This window comes from Sparus aurata, chromosome 15, assembly GCF_900880675.1.
Source record: "Sparus aurata chromosome 15, fSpaAur1.1, whole genome shotgun sequence".
Taxonomy (NCBI): domain Eukaryota; kingdom Metazoa; phylum Chordata; class Actinopteri; order Spariformes; family Sparidae; genus Sparus; species Sparus aurata.
The window spans coordinates 5,037,806-5,054,437 of record NC_044201.1 but is presented as its reverse complement, the minus strand read 5'-3'; the positions used below and the strand labels follow the sequence as shown (position 1 = coordinate 5,054,437).

Sequence of the window (16,632 nt, the reverse complement as noted above, 5' to 3'; positions counted from 1 at the left end):
TCAGAAGCAAGGTTAACCACAAAGGGGACAAAGGCTCAGGGATCACTCACAAATGAATGATTAATTTCTGCTCAGAGGTGTATTCATCTGCCTCTGTGGAGGGAAAATGAGGATCAATTCTTGTTCCAGGGTTCATGGGGAAAAAACAAAGCCTCTCTCGCGCTAATCAAAGAAGAGACAGTGAACGGGAGGAGGGGAACAGGAAAGAAAAGACAGCTGATATTAAGAAAAAGGAGCAGAACAAAATGGACTGATGGGTGGAGAGCAGAGGAAAAAAGAAGTGATGAGCAAGTGGAGAAAAGAAGGTGACAAAAGGACAGACTGAGTCTGTAAAACTTGAAGTGGAGTGAACGTGCATGCCTCTGGTCTTGCATTTGAGCATTCTGCATTGATAACTTGTAGATGTGCGTCTGAAGAGAGAGAAATTGACAAAGGGAGCACGTTAAAGGCAACAAGGGCAAATGAGAGAAAACATTTGCAAGAAAGAGTGTTTTTTAAAACCTGCATCTTTTAGATTATCAGTCTGCAATACAAGTGTACACACTATTTGCACATAAATGACTGGAGTAAAATTCATCTTGATAGAATCATCTTAGATGATATTTCTATGTTAGCAAATGAGAGGTGGCTGTTTACCCAACGTACTGAGAATCAATAAGCCACCTGAAATGTGTCTAGAAAATTCCTGCTTCTTTGCCCCCCATTCTTCTCTTTCTCTTTTCACTGCTGTTCATGAATAACATTTCTGGTATAGCACTGATCTATAAGACAGGGCTCCACAGTGCGAGCATTTCATTCACATTTGAGACTAAGAATAGATGTGTGTGAACTGTAAAATGGAATTAGGAGCTTGTGTGCAAACCAAAAATTTGGTACAGGCAGCCACTCTCCAGGCTGACAGCCTCCTGTCGTTTGTGGGTAACAGAACTGAACTGAATACTTCTGTCTGAGCTTATAACATACAGCTGATGGAGCTAACAGCTTTACAGCAGAGATAAGAAAAACAGCAGAACAGACAGTTTCTGATTAGAGGAAATCAAATGTTTAACAGTGAACTGACAACTGACAGCACAACACAAGTTTACAGTCAGATTTTATATAGTATAAACATAATTATTGAATATGGTTTGAAACCGAAATTTGTTTTCAAAAGTATTGAAATAAATTCAATAGGTTTGTTTGTAAATATCTCATCCTATTACTTTATCACAGAAAAAAGCTCTGAATTAAAAATCAAATCACCACATGCCAGAAAGATTAAATATATGTGTGTATATATATATATACATATATATATATAAATATATATATAAATATATATATATATATATATATATATATACATATATATATATATATTAGGGGTGTGCCAAAATATCGATACTATGATATATCGCGATATTTCATCTTGAGGTAAAAATTTATTTATTTTTTTTTTTGGCCCACCATCACCACCACCCCTCTTCAGAGGACAGCTTTATCAATGTTTTGTCATTCCTGTGAAATGGATTCAGTGCAGTCAATAAATTCTGAATTTCTTCAGTGACACAGATATCGTGATGTATCGTGGATGAAATTTCTTGCAATATATCGATTATCGCAGAATCGCTGTATCGTGATAGTATCGTATCGCGAGTTTCCTAGTGATACCCAGCCCTAATATATATATATATATATATATATATCCAGATTTGTCATGCCTGCTGCATCAACAATGCTACCAGTAACGTGAATAAAAAGAGTTGTTACACACACATATACATACACCTACTGTAGGTGTATACACTCTGAAAGGTGTAAGTGAAATAATATGTTGATATATCCCTCTGTGACATTTGAGGTAGCACACATATTTAATTCAATAGCTTGCAGCTTGGTCAATGTAGTGTCTCTGCTTCTTCATTATTATAGAGAAGGAAGATCTCAGGGTGACCACATTTAACACCTGATCATGACTTACTTTTGATGTGTGTATGTGTGTGAAGTAACTGGAGAGTGTTTAAATGTCAATCCAATTACAGACCCCTCACCTTTTCCCCAGATGACACCTTAATAAACCTCCTCCAGGAACCTCGGTAGAATTATCACGAGAGCCGATGGCCTTGAAGTGAGCCAGCTATATGCGACACAATCTCGAGGTAGTAATTGTATTGCATGTCATGTTACATAAGAGAGAACACAAAGACACATATAGAGCCGAGGTTACATTCGATTTCAGTCCCTGTATTTGAAATTGAGTTCCCTGAGATGCCTTTTCTGTTGCAGTGCTGAGTCTGAGCCTCAGCGGGAGGTGAGGGTTCATTATTAACGTAAAAATGGCGGCAGTACAGTGTTGTCAAGATACAATAAGCAACATTTGTTGTCTCGAATGTTGGCTACATGCTGTATTCTCTGGGGCCAATCAAACCAAAATCTGTGAGCCTCAACATGTTACTTTGCTGTGCCACATTAGTTAAGTTGCCAGGCAACAATGCAGTGCAGTGGGTTTGTGCACTCACGTTTCTATAACCTGATGCATTTTCTGTTTTCATATCAGCTTATTAATATGCAAACATATCAATATAATGACAAAGATCAGCTTTAATTTATTAACAACGGTTGCTGTGATAGTTCCAGTAGGAGCAGCAATAATAGGAGCAGTAGTTAAGACTAATTTGTTTTATGCATCGTGACTTTTTACACCTCTCACACTGAGTCACACTCAGGTGCCCCAGTTGATTACATCTCTGTGCTCTGCTCAAAATGAGAGAGGAGCCCATCTCCTGCCTCATTGGTCAGTGAGCACAGAGGGACTCCAGCCTAAAGCACAGCAGAGACATGAGTCCTTTAAACCGTAACTGTTGTCAAAATTCCAGATAGAGACATTCATTCAAATTGGGTCTTATAGATTCTTTAGGAAACTGGCTCGATACTCAGTCAGCCAGTAGACTAGTTGGTTTCTTTTGGACCAGTAGTACTGAGTAATGAGTATTGATTAATCTGAGATTATCAAGAATTTCACGATTAATCGATTCATTTACTGTAGTTTATAAAATGTCAAAGAAATCGGGAAAAATACCCATCAAAATTTCATAGAACTACACGTCATCAAATTGCTCGTTCTGTCATCATAAATGTCAAATAAAAGCAGAAAATTATTAGGTTGAAGAAGCTGGTACCAGCAAATGTTTCGACACCTTTGTTTGAAAGATGATTGAAATGGTCAATCGATAATCAAAAAATCAATTCAGATCAAGAGATTTCAGCATAGAGGGTTTCAACTGGCTTGTGCAATCTACTCACTGATTCTGTTTTTTATGCGGTTAGTTTCTTAAACAAGCAGCCAGCAGCAGTGGTGATTCAGCAGATTGTGAGCTCCGAAAATTGTTTTTAATTTTCTTTTTTACTCTTTCGACAGTGATTTGTTGTGGTTTCTTTCTTGTGACAAATGTACCTATTGTAAGTCGCCTTGGACAAAAGCATCTGCTAAATGCCCTAAATGTAAATGTTGATGTAAATGGTAAACACACCTATCTATTTGGCTCGCAGATGCGTCTCTGGGCAAAGCAGACACAGTGGATGTGCTGGAGAGCGCAGGCTGGGCTCTCTACACACACCGCTCCAGACACTCAGCCCGTCCACTCCTCGAGTACAGGAACACCCGAAGAGTGGCTCCAAGGATGAACATTACCCGAGAAGAGCAGGCCAGTCAGGAGGGAGTGCGACAGCCAAAGTGGTGTGTTTACCAGGGAAACTACAGGTGTTAGCACTGCTGCTGGCTACTTGTTATACACATGCAAGAAAAGCTAAAAATAAGCTACATACAACTCAGCTTCTATGCCTGATTCAAACTGTTAACTCATCAGCCTACACATTCCTCAACCTAACGTGAGGACAGATCCACTATCGACCATGAGCTAATCATTGCTTCTACAGCTGTCAGCATATGAGATTTTCAATGCACAATTATCGCGGCATAAAGAGTTCACAATAACGATATCATCACAATATCAAACAAACTCATTGTTAACTTCAGTGTTTTGTTCCTATTTTGACAAATGAATTACAGTCACAAGACGAGTGAAACAGGGGAGAGGGACTTTAATCAAGGCTGTTGAAAACTGAAATATCATATTTAAATGACATTACTAATATTGGCTGGAGCCCAGTTAATGAAGGCAATTGGGGTTGAAGAGCTGTTAGACACCACGGGCTCCCTAATAAGTATAAACACAAATAAAATAGTGAAATCTGAAGCACTGTGGAGATCAGTTTTCAGGTCAGGTTTTAATAAGTCCACCTGTCAGGTAGAGAACAAGCTGAGAGAGAGGTGATAAGCTGCTAGTAGACGCTAAAGGGGATTATCACAGGATAAATCATGCCATGAAATTATATGCAAACAGACACCTGTGCCTCCGTTTCCCAGTATTGTTTTATATTTAATTAGACATATACACAAACAAAACAGCATCCGAGGCTTCCACACACAAATATCTTGAGTGTCATATCAAAAGAGTCAAGAAAACATCAGATGCTCTGCTTAAGAGAGAAATGTTGAGCCACTATAGGCAAAAATTGTTCTTCATTGTTATTCTGTCTCAGTAAAGGAAAATAAATGAAGGAGCCTCCAAACAGCACATTGTTGCTTTCTGTCATTCATACATTAAAGGATGCTATTTAAACCTCACTTCAGACATCTAGTCCTCTTGGAGAAATCTCTCAGAATATTATATTTGCCTTACCAAACAGCAGGTCAGATAAATAATTGGGACTCAAACCAATTTGTATTGAGAAAACACCAAATCCTTCGCGTACTCTTGAATCCCCTGAACACCTCCATGTGGATGAAATGGTCCACAGTGCAAAATGGTTGCATTTAAGAGTGTAACCTGTCAAAGAAACTGTCAATGTAGTGTGAGCGCTGGGGGCTTGGTGCTCACTCACACTGTAACATCACCGCTCTTTCACCTCACTTTTCAGTCTGCACAGCCTGTGCATTAAGCAAAACTAATAACATATACAGGGAGGCCAGAAGGGTAGTTCTCCCTAAAAGACAACAAATGGAGGACAGTATAAATAATTCAGAGTCAGCCTCACGTATGCCCGCATCCTCCTGGCGGGGTATATTTTTTTCTTTTAATGCACCTGTTTCTCATACAGGACAGCAGGTGCGAGACAAAGCAGGAATATTAAGTAAATATTCAAATATAAACAGAAAGTTATCAACAGGGAACCTAGACAGGAGATCCTCCAAATCCATCCTGTTATTGCAATAAAGTTGTCAAACAGTAGAAGCCTGTTTGCTTAAGCTTTCTCATCCAACAGCAGATACAGAAATACAGCCCAGATGTTTACTCTTACATTAGCAACACCAAACAATTATACCTCACAGTCGCAAGGGCAATATTTAAACAGAACCAGAGGAGAAATACATTGTCAAACAATCAATTAATCAATCAACACATAATTACTTAAGCATTTGAGCAATGTAACCCAAATGCCCGGATTCTCTAGTACTCAGTCTTCTATTTATGTAAATTGAATGTTATTTATGATGTTTTAATTTTCAGCAGAGGCTTTAATGATGATCACACAGAACTCCAAACCATAGGTATGTTAACTCTGTTTCTCTTTGTTTTGTTTTTTACATACAATCAGGAGCCATCCTCTCATTTTCAACAGGGGAGGGTGGCAGGTGATTATGAACTGGGAAGAATCTCTCTTCGTATCTCTTCTGTGTGTATCTGCTCGCTCAAATCATTGGAATAAATTGGTCTGTGAGCTTCCTGGATCACTCATGCTTTAAAGGTTAGACAAGCTGCATGTGTTCACATAGAAACGTTCTCTCAAAATGTAATAATTCTCAATAATGTGTTAGTTATAGGTCTGGATCCAGATAGGACAGTGTCCGGGTTCATTCCCAGAAAGAGGCAACGTAGTCTCTGGGTTTTGGCCTACTGGTGGGAGAAAACATTCAACTTAAATACCTCTGCTTAGGCAGTGGGAAACTGTGATGGAAAGGTTTAACTTTATTATTATTTATTTTTCGTACATTTTGTAGATTGAACTGTATTATTGAACTACGGACAACTTACTTGCAGCCCTAAAGATAAACATTTTTGAGCTTACTTTCAGATTTGATAGGTTAGTCACTTCCCAAGATTCATGTCCAGTCTTTAAACATGAGCTTATTCTGGTTGACAACACAAACGTTTTAAGATTCCGAAGCTGACAGGCACAATAATCACCTTATCTAATAAAAAATCCGACTAAACTGATGGTATGTTCCACATAGATTTGTATTTTGGTCTAGGCCCAGGATCAAGTGTGTTAATGCCATCCAAACCAATTCTCTATTCTCTGTTCACATCTATCATCAAAGCTGAGGATTAGGCTCTGTTACACCTTTAACAGGCTTACTCATGAGTGTCACCAACACAGGCAACACAGCACTCCTGCGATGTTCCTAGAGGACAGTTAGCACCAAAGCCACATAGCTGTATTAGCAGACATTGCTTCATAAGGTTAAGATGAAGAATGACTATGCAAGAAATCATGAGGGTTTCGCTGGCAAGGAAGTAACTGATTGTAATTGGATGTGATTAAACTACTCCTCACTCATCTCCATGGAAACGTGAGCTTTTTGGCTCAGTTGCAAAATACTTTGAGGAGGGCCGGTGTCAGTTACAGCCCAGTGGATGCGACGATAATACAGCAAACATTCATTAAGGCGGCGACGGCCAAGCAGGCAGCCTCATCAGAGCAGCACGCCAGTGCCAGGATCCATTCTGTTTTGTGAGATTTTTAATTATCAGGTGCATCTGCATCAGCTGCTTACTACATTTAAGTTGTTTCTTAACAGTAATATCAACCTAATCTCTCTGTAGGAGAGAATAAGTAAGGACTATTATCATATTTTGTGTACTATTGTGGTTTAATTATGCCTCATATGGTTACAATATCCATGATAAACACTGCCAGCCCCATGGCAAAACGTTAATGATTAGCCTGCCAAGCCTCAATAAAAATGGCTGTATTGCCCGAGCAGTGAACATTTCATTTGCTTAGAAAATGATGTACAGTGTGTGTTTGATGCGGCAGGGCACAGCCAGACGTACTGGCAGTGTGGATTAAAAAGACACAGTCTGTGATGGGCTCTCACAGACCTTGGCACAAAGTCGTCACCCCTCAGGCTAACGCTTTTAACATTTGTTTTTTATGCAAAACGTGTCAAGGCCATGGACGGTTAGGGTAAAAAGGGACAAGGGACACACAGGGACACGAGAGAGAAGCTAAGGAAAGGGAGGCGAACAGAAAGTGAAGCCAAAGATGTTCACTGGAGATAAATATGTAAAGCCTTCACTCATTTGAAAATGTGAAATAATAAACCACACATTTGATAATAGTGGCATATGACCACTGTTGAATTAAAGCCACATTTCCAATTACGCTACAGCTCTTTTCCTCTATCACTGCCAGAAAGGAAATCACAGAGCCCCTCAACAATTATTTCTCTTACAGATTCCTATCATTCGATCCTCTCTTTCTGTTACGCTCAAGAGGAACCTATTCATCATGTCAGTGACACTTGCTCAATTGTGACCTCACATGACGAGTCACCTCTGCTATCCAACCCACTTCTCACAGCCTTCTTCACAGGGAGGGATTCAGATCAACATAATACCTACAAAATGAATAGGCCATCAGTCAACATCTGCTTGTTCATGTCCGGGCTTTCTGTGAAACCTGCACCTGTTTCTTTTTACAGAACAGAAAACAACGAAGTTATAACTAAGGACGTGGTTTATAATTTCTTTCCTTGGCTATCAGTGAAATAAAAATACAATCTCTCATTTTGTTACAGCCTCCAATACAGCCACAAATTCCAAAAGTCACTGTTGTACAGGCCACAGTTGTAATTTGCATTTAATTTGCATAATGCCAGTTACATGTTAGACTTTTTACATATCTGTCTGCTCGCTGCAGTCTACAGATAAGGGCAACAAATGACATCATTCTTGCAACAGGGATGTAAAGGATGGTGGACAAGGTGCACAGATCCTGTGCTTAAGTGAAGGTATCCAACAATACTCAATACAAGTAAAGGTCCTGCTTTTAAAACCTACTTAACTGGCATTGGATAGCGTTTTTGCTTTGACTTATCATTCTGAAGTAAATACTGATTGGCTGTGTAATGGTTAAAGAAAAATGACACCTGTAAGGTTTTCCCTATGCTGTTCAGTCTGCCACCTGGCTGGATTTTTCAAAGAATATGAGGGTTGAATTATGCCACAAAGAAAGTAAGTGTAAGTGCCCATTGTGCAACCAAAATAGGGAGAAGCATTGTTTTGCCCGGTCACTATCCCACAGGTAACGTTGGGAGAACTGGAAGAACTGTGGAAACGCTATACTGCTTAAGAAAAAAAAACCTTGCAGATGAAGGAGAAGAGGGAACGCGGAGGCCAGACATTCACTCTGTTTCTCCTTGCCACCGCAACTTGAGACAGTTCAAAACTGGCATTCTTTAGAATAGAATAGAATAGAATAGAATAGAATAGAATAGATGTTTATTGACATCATTTCAAAAACAATGAAACATAGATGGCAGCTTTTAGTTTGACAAATAAATATCTAATATAAACAAGTAGTTAAAAAATAGTAAAAAATAGTAATTAAAGCAGCAAGCAGTTATGAACGGGCCCTCGCTCGATTGTGTCGCCGTTGGAGGGCGCCGTTTCTTGCATGTCATGTTATACTGAATGATGTGGAGAAACGTGTCATGTAAATGAGTTGATGTTTGTGTGACTTCCTGTGTCCAGTGGGTGGCGCTATGTATATAACAGTATTGATGCGTAGACGTATTCAGGGCCAAACTCTCTACATGTGTGAACAATTTGGTGTAGATGGGAAATTGTATGTTTAAGTTATAAGGACTTCCTGCTTTATGGCGGAGCATCGAAATGTACCGCACCACCACGCCCTCCAGGTATGACGGAGGCAAAAGCTTTTGATAACTTTTCATCTTCAAGTTCTCATGATGATACTGACTGAATGTGAAGTCTGTGGTGTTAAATGTGTAGGAGGAGTTCGTTAAAGCACAAGGCATGGAAATGGGTCAAAAGGGTGTCGAAAATCAAACTGGCCGACTTCCTGGTGGACTGAGGGTTTTTTGATGTGCATGTAGTAGGCAGCAGGGGGCACTTTAGAGTCCCCTGGCCACACCCAAGTGTGTTTTTTAAGGCACTAAGATATGGGATTGTAGGACAAATTGGGTTTCCCTATGTTTTTGGGGTTTTTTTTGCTTCGGTTAGTAGCCAGACGGCTAGCGGTAGCCATGTTGCTGATGCTGTCCCAGCAACAAAGGTTCATACCGTGATTACACAGTTAAATGTTAGAAGGGCGAAATTGGGAGCAAAATGTAACTAAAAGTGCAGAACAATGGGGACTTTTATTACACTAACTAGCTTTTTAGTGTTGCACCGCATGAACACACACGGGTACTGGGACTGAATGCAAGCGTCTACAGCCATCCTAGCAGCTCTGTCAGATGCTACGTATTTGTTTATTATCATGAAATGCAACATGCAGCTGTGGCTAATGGGAATGTCACGATTTTAGTTTGTATTTGGTCATGAGGCTAGGACAGGATTCATGATGTTTTTCCTCCATGTCATACTTGGTGCAGGCTGTGAGCACGAACATGATGCTAATGTTTTCTCTCCCACCACTCATTCAATTGAAGCAACTTGGAGGTGGAGGTTAAAGTTGCTCACTAAGCTATGCCTGAGTTGATCTGAATGCACCATTATGTTCACTAAGTTTATTAATTAGCTTTTGGCCTTAATTGTTTGCATCCAGAATATGAACAAGCTTCAAATTGTGCTGTCTTGTAATTACATTTTGTTATAGTGTAAAGGATGTCAGACTGATGGACCTTTGGACAGCTCTTTCCGCGCAACAGAACTACATCAGCTTGCTTTAAAAAAATAAAACCCAATGTAGGTAGATAAGTTATAGCATTAAATATTTGTTTGAATATTGTTTAAATTGTTTCTTTCCCTAAAATGTGATTATTCAAAGCTTCTAGGACAGTTGTCTGGCAGTCTGGTGCACCATGGCTCTTCATAACTTTCTGAGTAAACTGTCAAATACTTTTATTGATCCAAACAAACAACTAAACTAAACATTTATTCATATTATACTTTATATAAGTTTGCCTTCTCTAAGACGGCGGTATTCATTTCAATCATAGTAAAATGATGGTAAAAGACCATAGCTATTGTAGTGATCAATATGACTGAGTCATCTCCCTAACACGATAACCTTTAAAGTCACACTAAAGACCGGATGAAGACATAAAGCATCCATAATACTTCTCTGGGCATCCAAATAGAGATGCTGCCTCTCTGGACTCCTTTCAGAAGTGAAATATCTGGCCTTCCCTCTGCCTGAAGAGTATATTCTCATAGAGTTATGGATTTGTGGTAGAAATAAACAAAACACAAAAAAGTATTGCTTTGTTTAGTAAAATTGCACAGATCTATTGTTAACAATGTTTAGCCAAATGGGGCCTCCAGGAAATGTCTTGCCCACCCCATAATCAAATAGCGGAAATGAAACAACAGGAGGATTAATCAATATCAGCGGTCATCTTCCCAGAAAAATATTAACCTTTAAATGCCACCAACAAAATATATACCAACAAATGATTCCAGCTTTTTTCATCACACTTTCTTTGTTCTCTTTCTCTCTCACTTTGTTCTGCCATGTGTTTGATTTTGAGGATTTATACATTCAATATTTCTATATTTCAATCTATGTTTTCTTTCTCTGAATGTCAAAGTTCACCTCTACATAATGCTCAACTATAATGTGCAGGCATTGACTGAGTCTATTTTCCCTGAGGTCAGATCCATTGTCAGGGACAATAGATCTCCGAACATTTTATGGCATTGTCCCTTGTCACAAATCATGGAGCAAGAATGCCCTTTCCACAAATCCCATCAGCTCCAGGGAGATAGGACGTTGTGCTGCTGTTCCTATCATCAGAGCTCCCGCACTCTGTATCATCTATGCTCTTGTAAAAAAAATCTAAAAAAAAATCAAACAAAAAGGAATCCAAAAACCACACGCTGAAACAATTCAGCTAAAACATAAAGGGCACAGCAGGCCCACAGCATCACTCAAAATAAAATCAATGGGATGTGGGTGAATCATACTGCATCACACAGCTGTAGTTTTGAGTTTAAGCTCATAGCCCTTCAGAAACTCATCAATAATGCTCTTTCATTTAGTTTCCTTCATTGTCACGACAGTCCTCTTGAATGTCTCCAGACACTCTAGTTTGTTTCCTTTGCTGAAGTGTTTGGTATGTGTTCTTGTGCATGGAAAATATCTTGAAGTTACAGCACCAACAGAAACTCCACCCTCCCACAGGAAACAAAGCTCCCGAAATGCCTCGTCAGTAGCCCCACCTGTAATTCTGTGACTTTGTGACATCACACTACGTCACAGAGTCATACATTAGCATAATTTATGCCTCATGGCTAGCAAGAGTTGATTAAGCAAAGCTGTTCTGTTGTTGTTAGTGGTGCTGGCTCAGGCATGTGTGAGCTGACCAATTAGAGGAGAGTGAGTATTTGAGAGGGTGGACCTTAAAGAGACAGGAGCTAAAACAGAGCGCTTCAGACGAAGGGAGTTGCAGCACTGGACAGTATGAGAAAACTGATGTGTGTTTTTGTTTAGCCTTGAAGCAAGTAAACCTATTCTAGTATTACCCCAAATTAAATTTTCAACCTGAAAATGAGCCTTATAAGTCTCCTTTAGAGCAAAAGACCTATCTATTGCCAGTTTAATATACTATATTAACACATACTGTATTTTATGTTCTTTAATGTAATGAAATGCTTCTTCTTTATGGGTTATCTACTGTTTCTACTGTGTGCTTTTACCTTCCATGACATAGACCAGTGAGCCCACATCGCCCTCCTTAATGATACAGCTGTCCTTTCCATACTCCACAGGGTACATGCAGTCCACGATCTCTTGGATCTGAGACAGCTCCAAGTTCTTCATGAAGTCATTGTCCAAGATGGCCTCCTTGATCAGATCCTTAGACCTGGAGACAAGGTAAAACAAATATGGTGTGACATATAATGCCTGGCAGAGATAAAAACATAGTCCCTGCTGACTAGTTCAACAGGTTGGCATGTTGCTAATTTCAAAGCCATCAAGGTCTCACTCAAACTGCACAGTAGCTGTTCAAAAACATATCTCCATTTCAAAGATGTCAAGGTGAAGGTCCCTGCAAATGCACAAACAAGTCAATAGATTGCAAAAATCCATGCCTAATGGAAGCAGATTCTTTCCTCTCACAGGTGCTTTCCTGAAAGCAAAATTGGCCTTCAGACTGCAGGATCATTAGGGCATTGCTCGGGTAAGTATTTTTTGCAATGCCAATGCAAGGGAAGGAGAAATCATGATTAACTGGAGAGCTAATGTGCCATTGTCAAGGCGCAGCTCTGTGTGCAGGTGAAAGAGCACTTTGTCAGGCGGGCGGAATAGAAAAGCAAGGGCAAATGAAAGCAGGCAACATTATGAAAGGTAAAATTATCATTTTAATCAGTGGCGGACAATCATCCATTAGAAAGTGTCCATGTGTTCACAGCAACAGGTGAATGAAGGCCAGACGCAGTGAGGGTTGAAAAATGTCAAAGCGAGAGTCAGTCCGAATCTATTTGGACACAGGAGAAGTGTCAAGAGATGGGAGAGAAATCTGCCCGGACTCTATGTCAAGTGAGTCGAGATCACTCATACACTGAACGCATGTCATCAGCAGATTTAGAGCCGCCCCGCTGAGTGCTGCGTGGTTTGTCTTGACAGAGTGTCAGCTGGATGAATGAGGTTAATTATATGTATCAAGGTTAATCCCACAAGGAGTCCCCTCCTACTGAGTAATAGTGGAGTTTTTATACACTAACTCATATAAAAAAAAAAAAAACATCTCCATCCCCTGATAGTAGCTACTGGTGAACTGCCTCTTTCTTTTTTTAGTGCGCAGTGCCCTTTTCAGAAACTGATCACCTGAGGAGCTTATGGCTAAAAGAGCAAATAGCCTGGAGGGCATATATGTTGCAGGGTTCCCACCACACACAGGCCTCTCTGCCCTGCTCTCCGCCTGCAGCAGCATCCTACACAATCGGCACAAACACAACCACACAAACAAAACTTCCATGTCTGCCCTGATACGATATCAGCCGTGCCCAGGGTTTTTTGAATTCATTTTCTGAGTTCTATGGGCATATGTGGGTATTAAAACTTTTAAGGACACTTGCATGCTTCTGTATTAAATTCAAAGACAATGTTCTGTTATATTTTGTAGTTATATTCTCATGTGTCTTGCTGTCACTTTCCACTTCCTGTCTTGGTCTTTTTCCTTCCATTTCTGTACACATCTGTTACTTATTCCTGCATTCCTATGCCTGTCCCCCAGTTCTCATGCGCCCTCAGTGCTTCTGGTTCGTTCTCTTTAGGTTTTTCTCAGACTTTCCTTTGCCTGCCTTTTGTTGCTCGCTCTTTTGATCTGGGATTTTGGACCTGTAGATTTATCATTAATTCTCACCTTTACTTCTTTGACCTGCCTGCCTTGCCTGTGTCCACATTTGGGTCTTCACTGCTTTGCTCATCTTTACACTACGGATCATTCAAGTGCATCATTGTTTCACCATTAGCTGAAACTGTTCTGGTGTGGGTCTCAGATAGCATGCTGAAATATCACTGACACTATGGACTTCATCATGTTTGTGTTTAGCATTCAACAGCGTGATGAATTCTCAATCAGGGTTTCGAGGATTGTGGATCCCGAAACAGCTCTGCTGTTACTGGCAGCAGTGATGTTTTTTGGATCAAAGTGATGAACTAAATGACTACAGACCAGCATTAGCTAACTGTCAGTCTATTGGATAACAAAAAAACTAATTGCTTACTAAAGTACAAACAAGTAGGACATTGTAACTTCCTGCTTGATTCCTCAGGTACTTTTCACATAATATTTCTGGATTGACTTATCAATCTCGCGACTATAGTTAGACCATTACCATGATTTTTTTTTTTTTTTGCGAACAAAACAGCAATTAAATAAAGCAAAACCGAAATGTTCTCCTAATCCTAACCAAGTGATATTTGTACCTGAGCTTAAGCACAGCACAAGCACAGCATTGCGATAAGTGATGAATACCAAACATAAACATAAGCATTACTTTTGAACTTATATGTAGTTTTGCAGAACCATATTTAGCCAACATCATTCTGGCAATGGGGCTGCTTCATGTTGCCGCGTCAATTTTGAATTTCTCCTCTGTTAGACATTTTACAGATATGAGAAACATGAAAGGGTTACAAAGTTTCTGAATTTGAACTGATTTATACCTCCCGCAGCACAGAGAAGCTGCTTCTCCAACAGAGCAACCCTGGCAATCTTAAGGTGCCTCACTAGATATGTTATATTCTGCCCATGAGAGACAGAACAAGCTACTCCTGGGGATAAAAAAGAAATGACTGAGGTGCTGAACCTATTTTTAAATTCCCACCCCTCAATCTATATTAAGATGTGCACTGTGCTTCCCAAACCCCCTTCCCTTTCTTCAGCAGACACCGCTCAAGGAGGAGGTTCAGATTTAATGTCGACAGCTCTCCCTAGGTATTTGGGAGTAAACTTTAATGAAGGTGTGAAGTGATGTCGTTTTTTTTTGTTTTTTTTACTGTAATGATTCTAACTGAGTTAGTGATGCTTTGAAGTAGTCTTAATTGTATTCAGAGACAGCAGGGTTCTGTGTTTTTAATTGAGTAAACTAACAGGAACAAATTGTGATTAGTTTCCACAGTGGAAATCTGCCTCCTTGACCCTGTTTCTGTTATATTTACACCCAGGAGATTTCAGGATCACCCCGACTCGAGCCTCATTGAGTGAGCAATACGCTCCAACCAGACCCTTACAAAAACATCTGCCGGCCTCTTCTTTGTGAGGATGATATATTTGCCTTCATCCTCTAGTGAAGTCTGGGGCTGAGCAAGGTCAGCCTTCCTTAAAAGGAGAAAATATGCTCTTTTAGGAGGAAAAGAGAAGAGGGGTAGGAGAGAAGTGGGAGAGGCCAACAGAAATAGGAAGCAGAAAGAGGGAGAGCTTATGTATAATGAACGCTCTATGGGCCTTGTAAAGAAGACCAAGTGGGTGGGAATGAAAGAAAAATATAAACATTTGGCCAAATCCAACAGCCAGTCCTGCTACGCTTCAGTAACCCAAACAAAATGAAAATGTAATGGAGCTATTTTTCATCTCAGCAGGGCACTTGCATTTTTTTTTTTTTTGCATTTTTTTTTTAAGAAATACTCTCTATGCTCAGTTGAGAAATAACTAGAATTGGAAAAGTCCCAAAAAACTACAAAATAACTCGGGGTACATCAAGAGAAAAACAAGAAGTTTTGCGAGCGGCTGAAGCACACATGTCCAAACAAATTGGAGAACTGCGCCTGACCTCGAGTCATTTGCATTCAGCAGTCTGTCTGCTTTCAGTCATAATTCTTTGCTTATTAGAGGAGAGATATTGTGCACAATTATCATCCTATGTCAGACCAAGTGTGTGCTCAGCAGGAGGTTTAAGCTGTTGTTGAGAGGCTTTTATGGGAGTTCAGACAGCCTCTTGGTTAGTTTTCAGTGCCATCGTGTAATTTCCTTTCAGATTCCCTGCGAGGATTATCATCAGGAATCATGCAATCATTCAAAACCGCTGCCACTCATTACTTTCACTGCCGTGTCTCAGATGACCCTTTCACCACTGACAGATGATTAAAGCCAGGGCATCAAATCATTCACGGGGTTTTAGAAAACGAAAAACATCAACATGCAGGACAAATGAATCCTGCTGCGATCTTGTTTTGTCTTGTTTTGTTCTCTAAAGCCCTCTTTGGGAATTCTCTTAATGGAAACAGGAACATGGAGTTGAAAGCTTTTGGATGAAAACTCTCGTGTCAACCTCACACACCAATCCAAACGCGTCAGGGGGTCTCGTGTTTATACAGACACGCGAGAAAAGCTTTCGGGGGTTTTTTCTAACACACTTCCAGCTGACCGATACAACAGGGACTAAGGGTCTTTTCTGCTCGGATGAATAATCCCTTTTTATTTCTGGATCGTTGTTGATGAAATCCGCTGAGCTTTGTTTGTGTCGACAATTCTAATCTTGCTGCAAAGGTCTGAGAATAGAGACATTTCAGGTGATGCTACAATGGATTTAAAGTCAGTAATTTGCCAATGATTTAAATTTGAACACTCCAATCTGCTGTTGCCGAGTGACTTGAGTATACAGTGTGAACTTTACAAGTGTACTCATTTTACTAAATGTTGCTTTTGGCGAGTATTCTTCCTGTCCGCCGAGGGGGAAGATAAGCGTCCCGATTCGGACTAACACAACCTTAAAGTTCAAACTCAACAGGCGGCTGCTTCATTTCACAACACAGGGCTATTTTGGTGCCAGTTTGAGGAGCAGACCGAGTCGAGCAGGAAAGGTGGAAGTGTGTTTGCTCGAGTTTGAAAAGAAGACAGACAGAGAGAGAGGCAGGCGATCTCAAGACAGATGATAAGGTAAACATGCACAG

The 16,632-nt window shown here is 40.1% G+C and overlaps 1 protein-coding gene across 3 annotated transcripts in view; it reads right to left on the bottom strand.

The window, feature by feature from the left end:
* Positions 1-16,632, bottom strand: part of LOC115597095 (cGMP-dependent protein kinase 1) — a 96,090-nt gene that overhangs the window by 74,272 nt on the left and 5,186 nt on the right. For all 3 annotated transcript variants that reach the window (XM_030442757.1, XM_030442758.1, XM_030442756.1), the window contains exon 2: positions 11,931-12,097. In XM_030442757.1, coding sequence (XP_030298617.1) covers positions 11,931-12,097 — 167 coding nt within the window. The remainder of the gene's footprint in view (positions 1-11,930; positions 12,098-16,632) is intronic.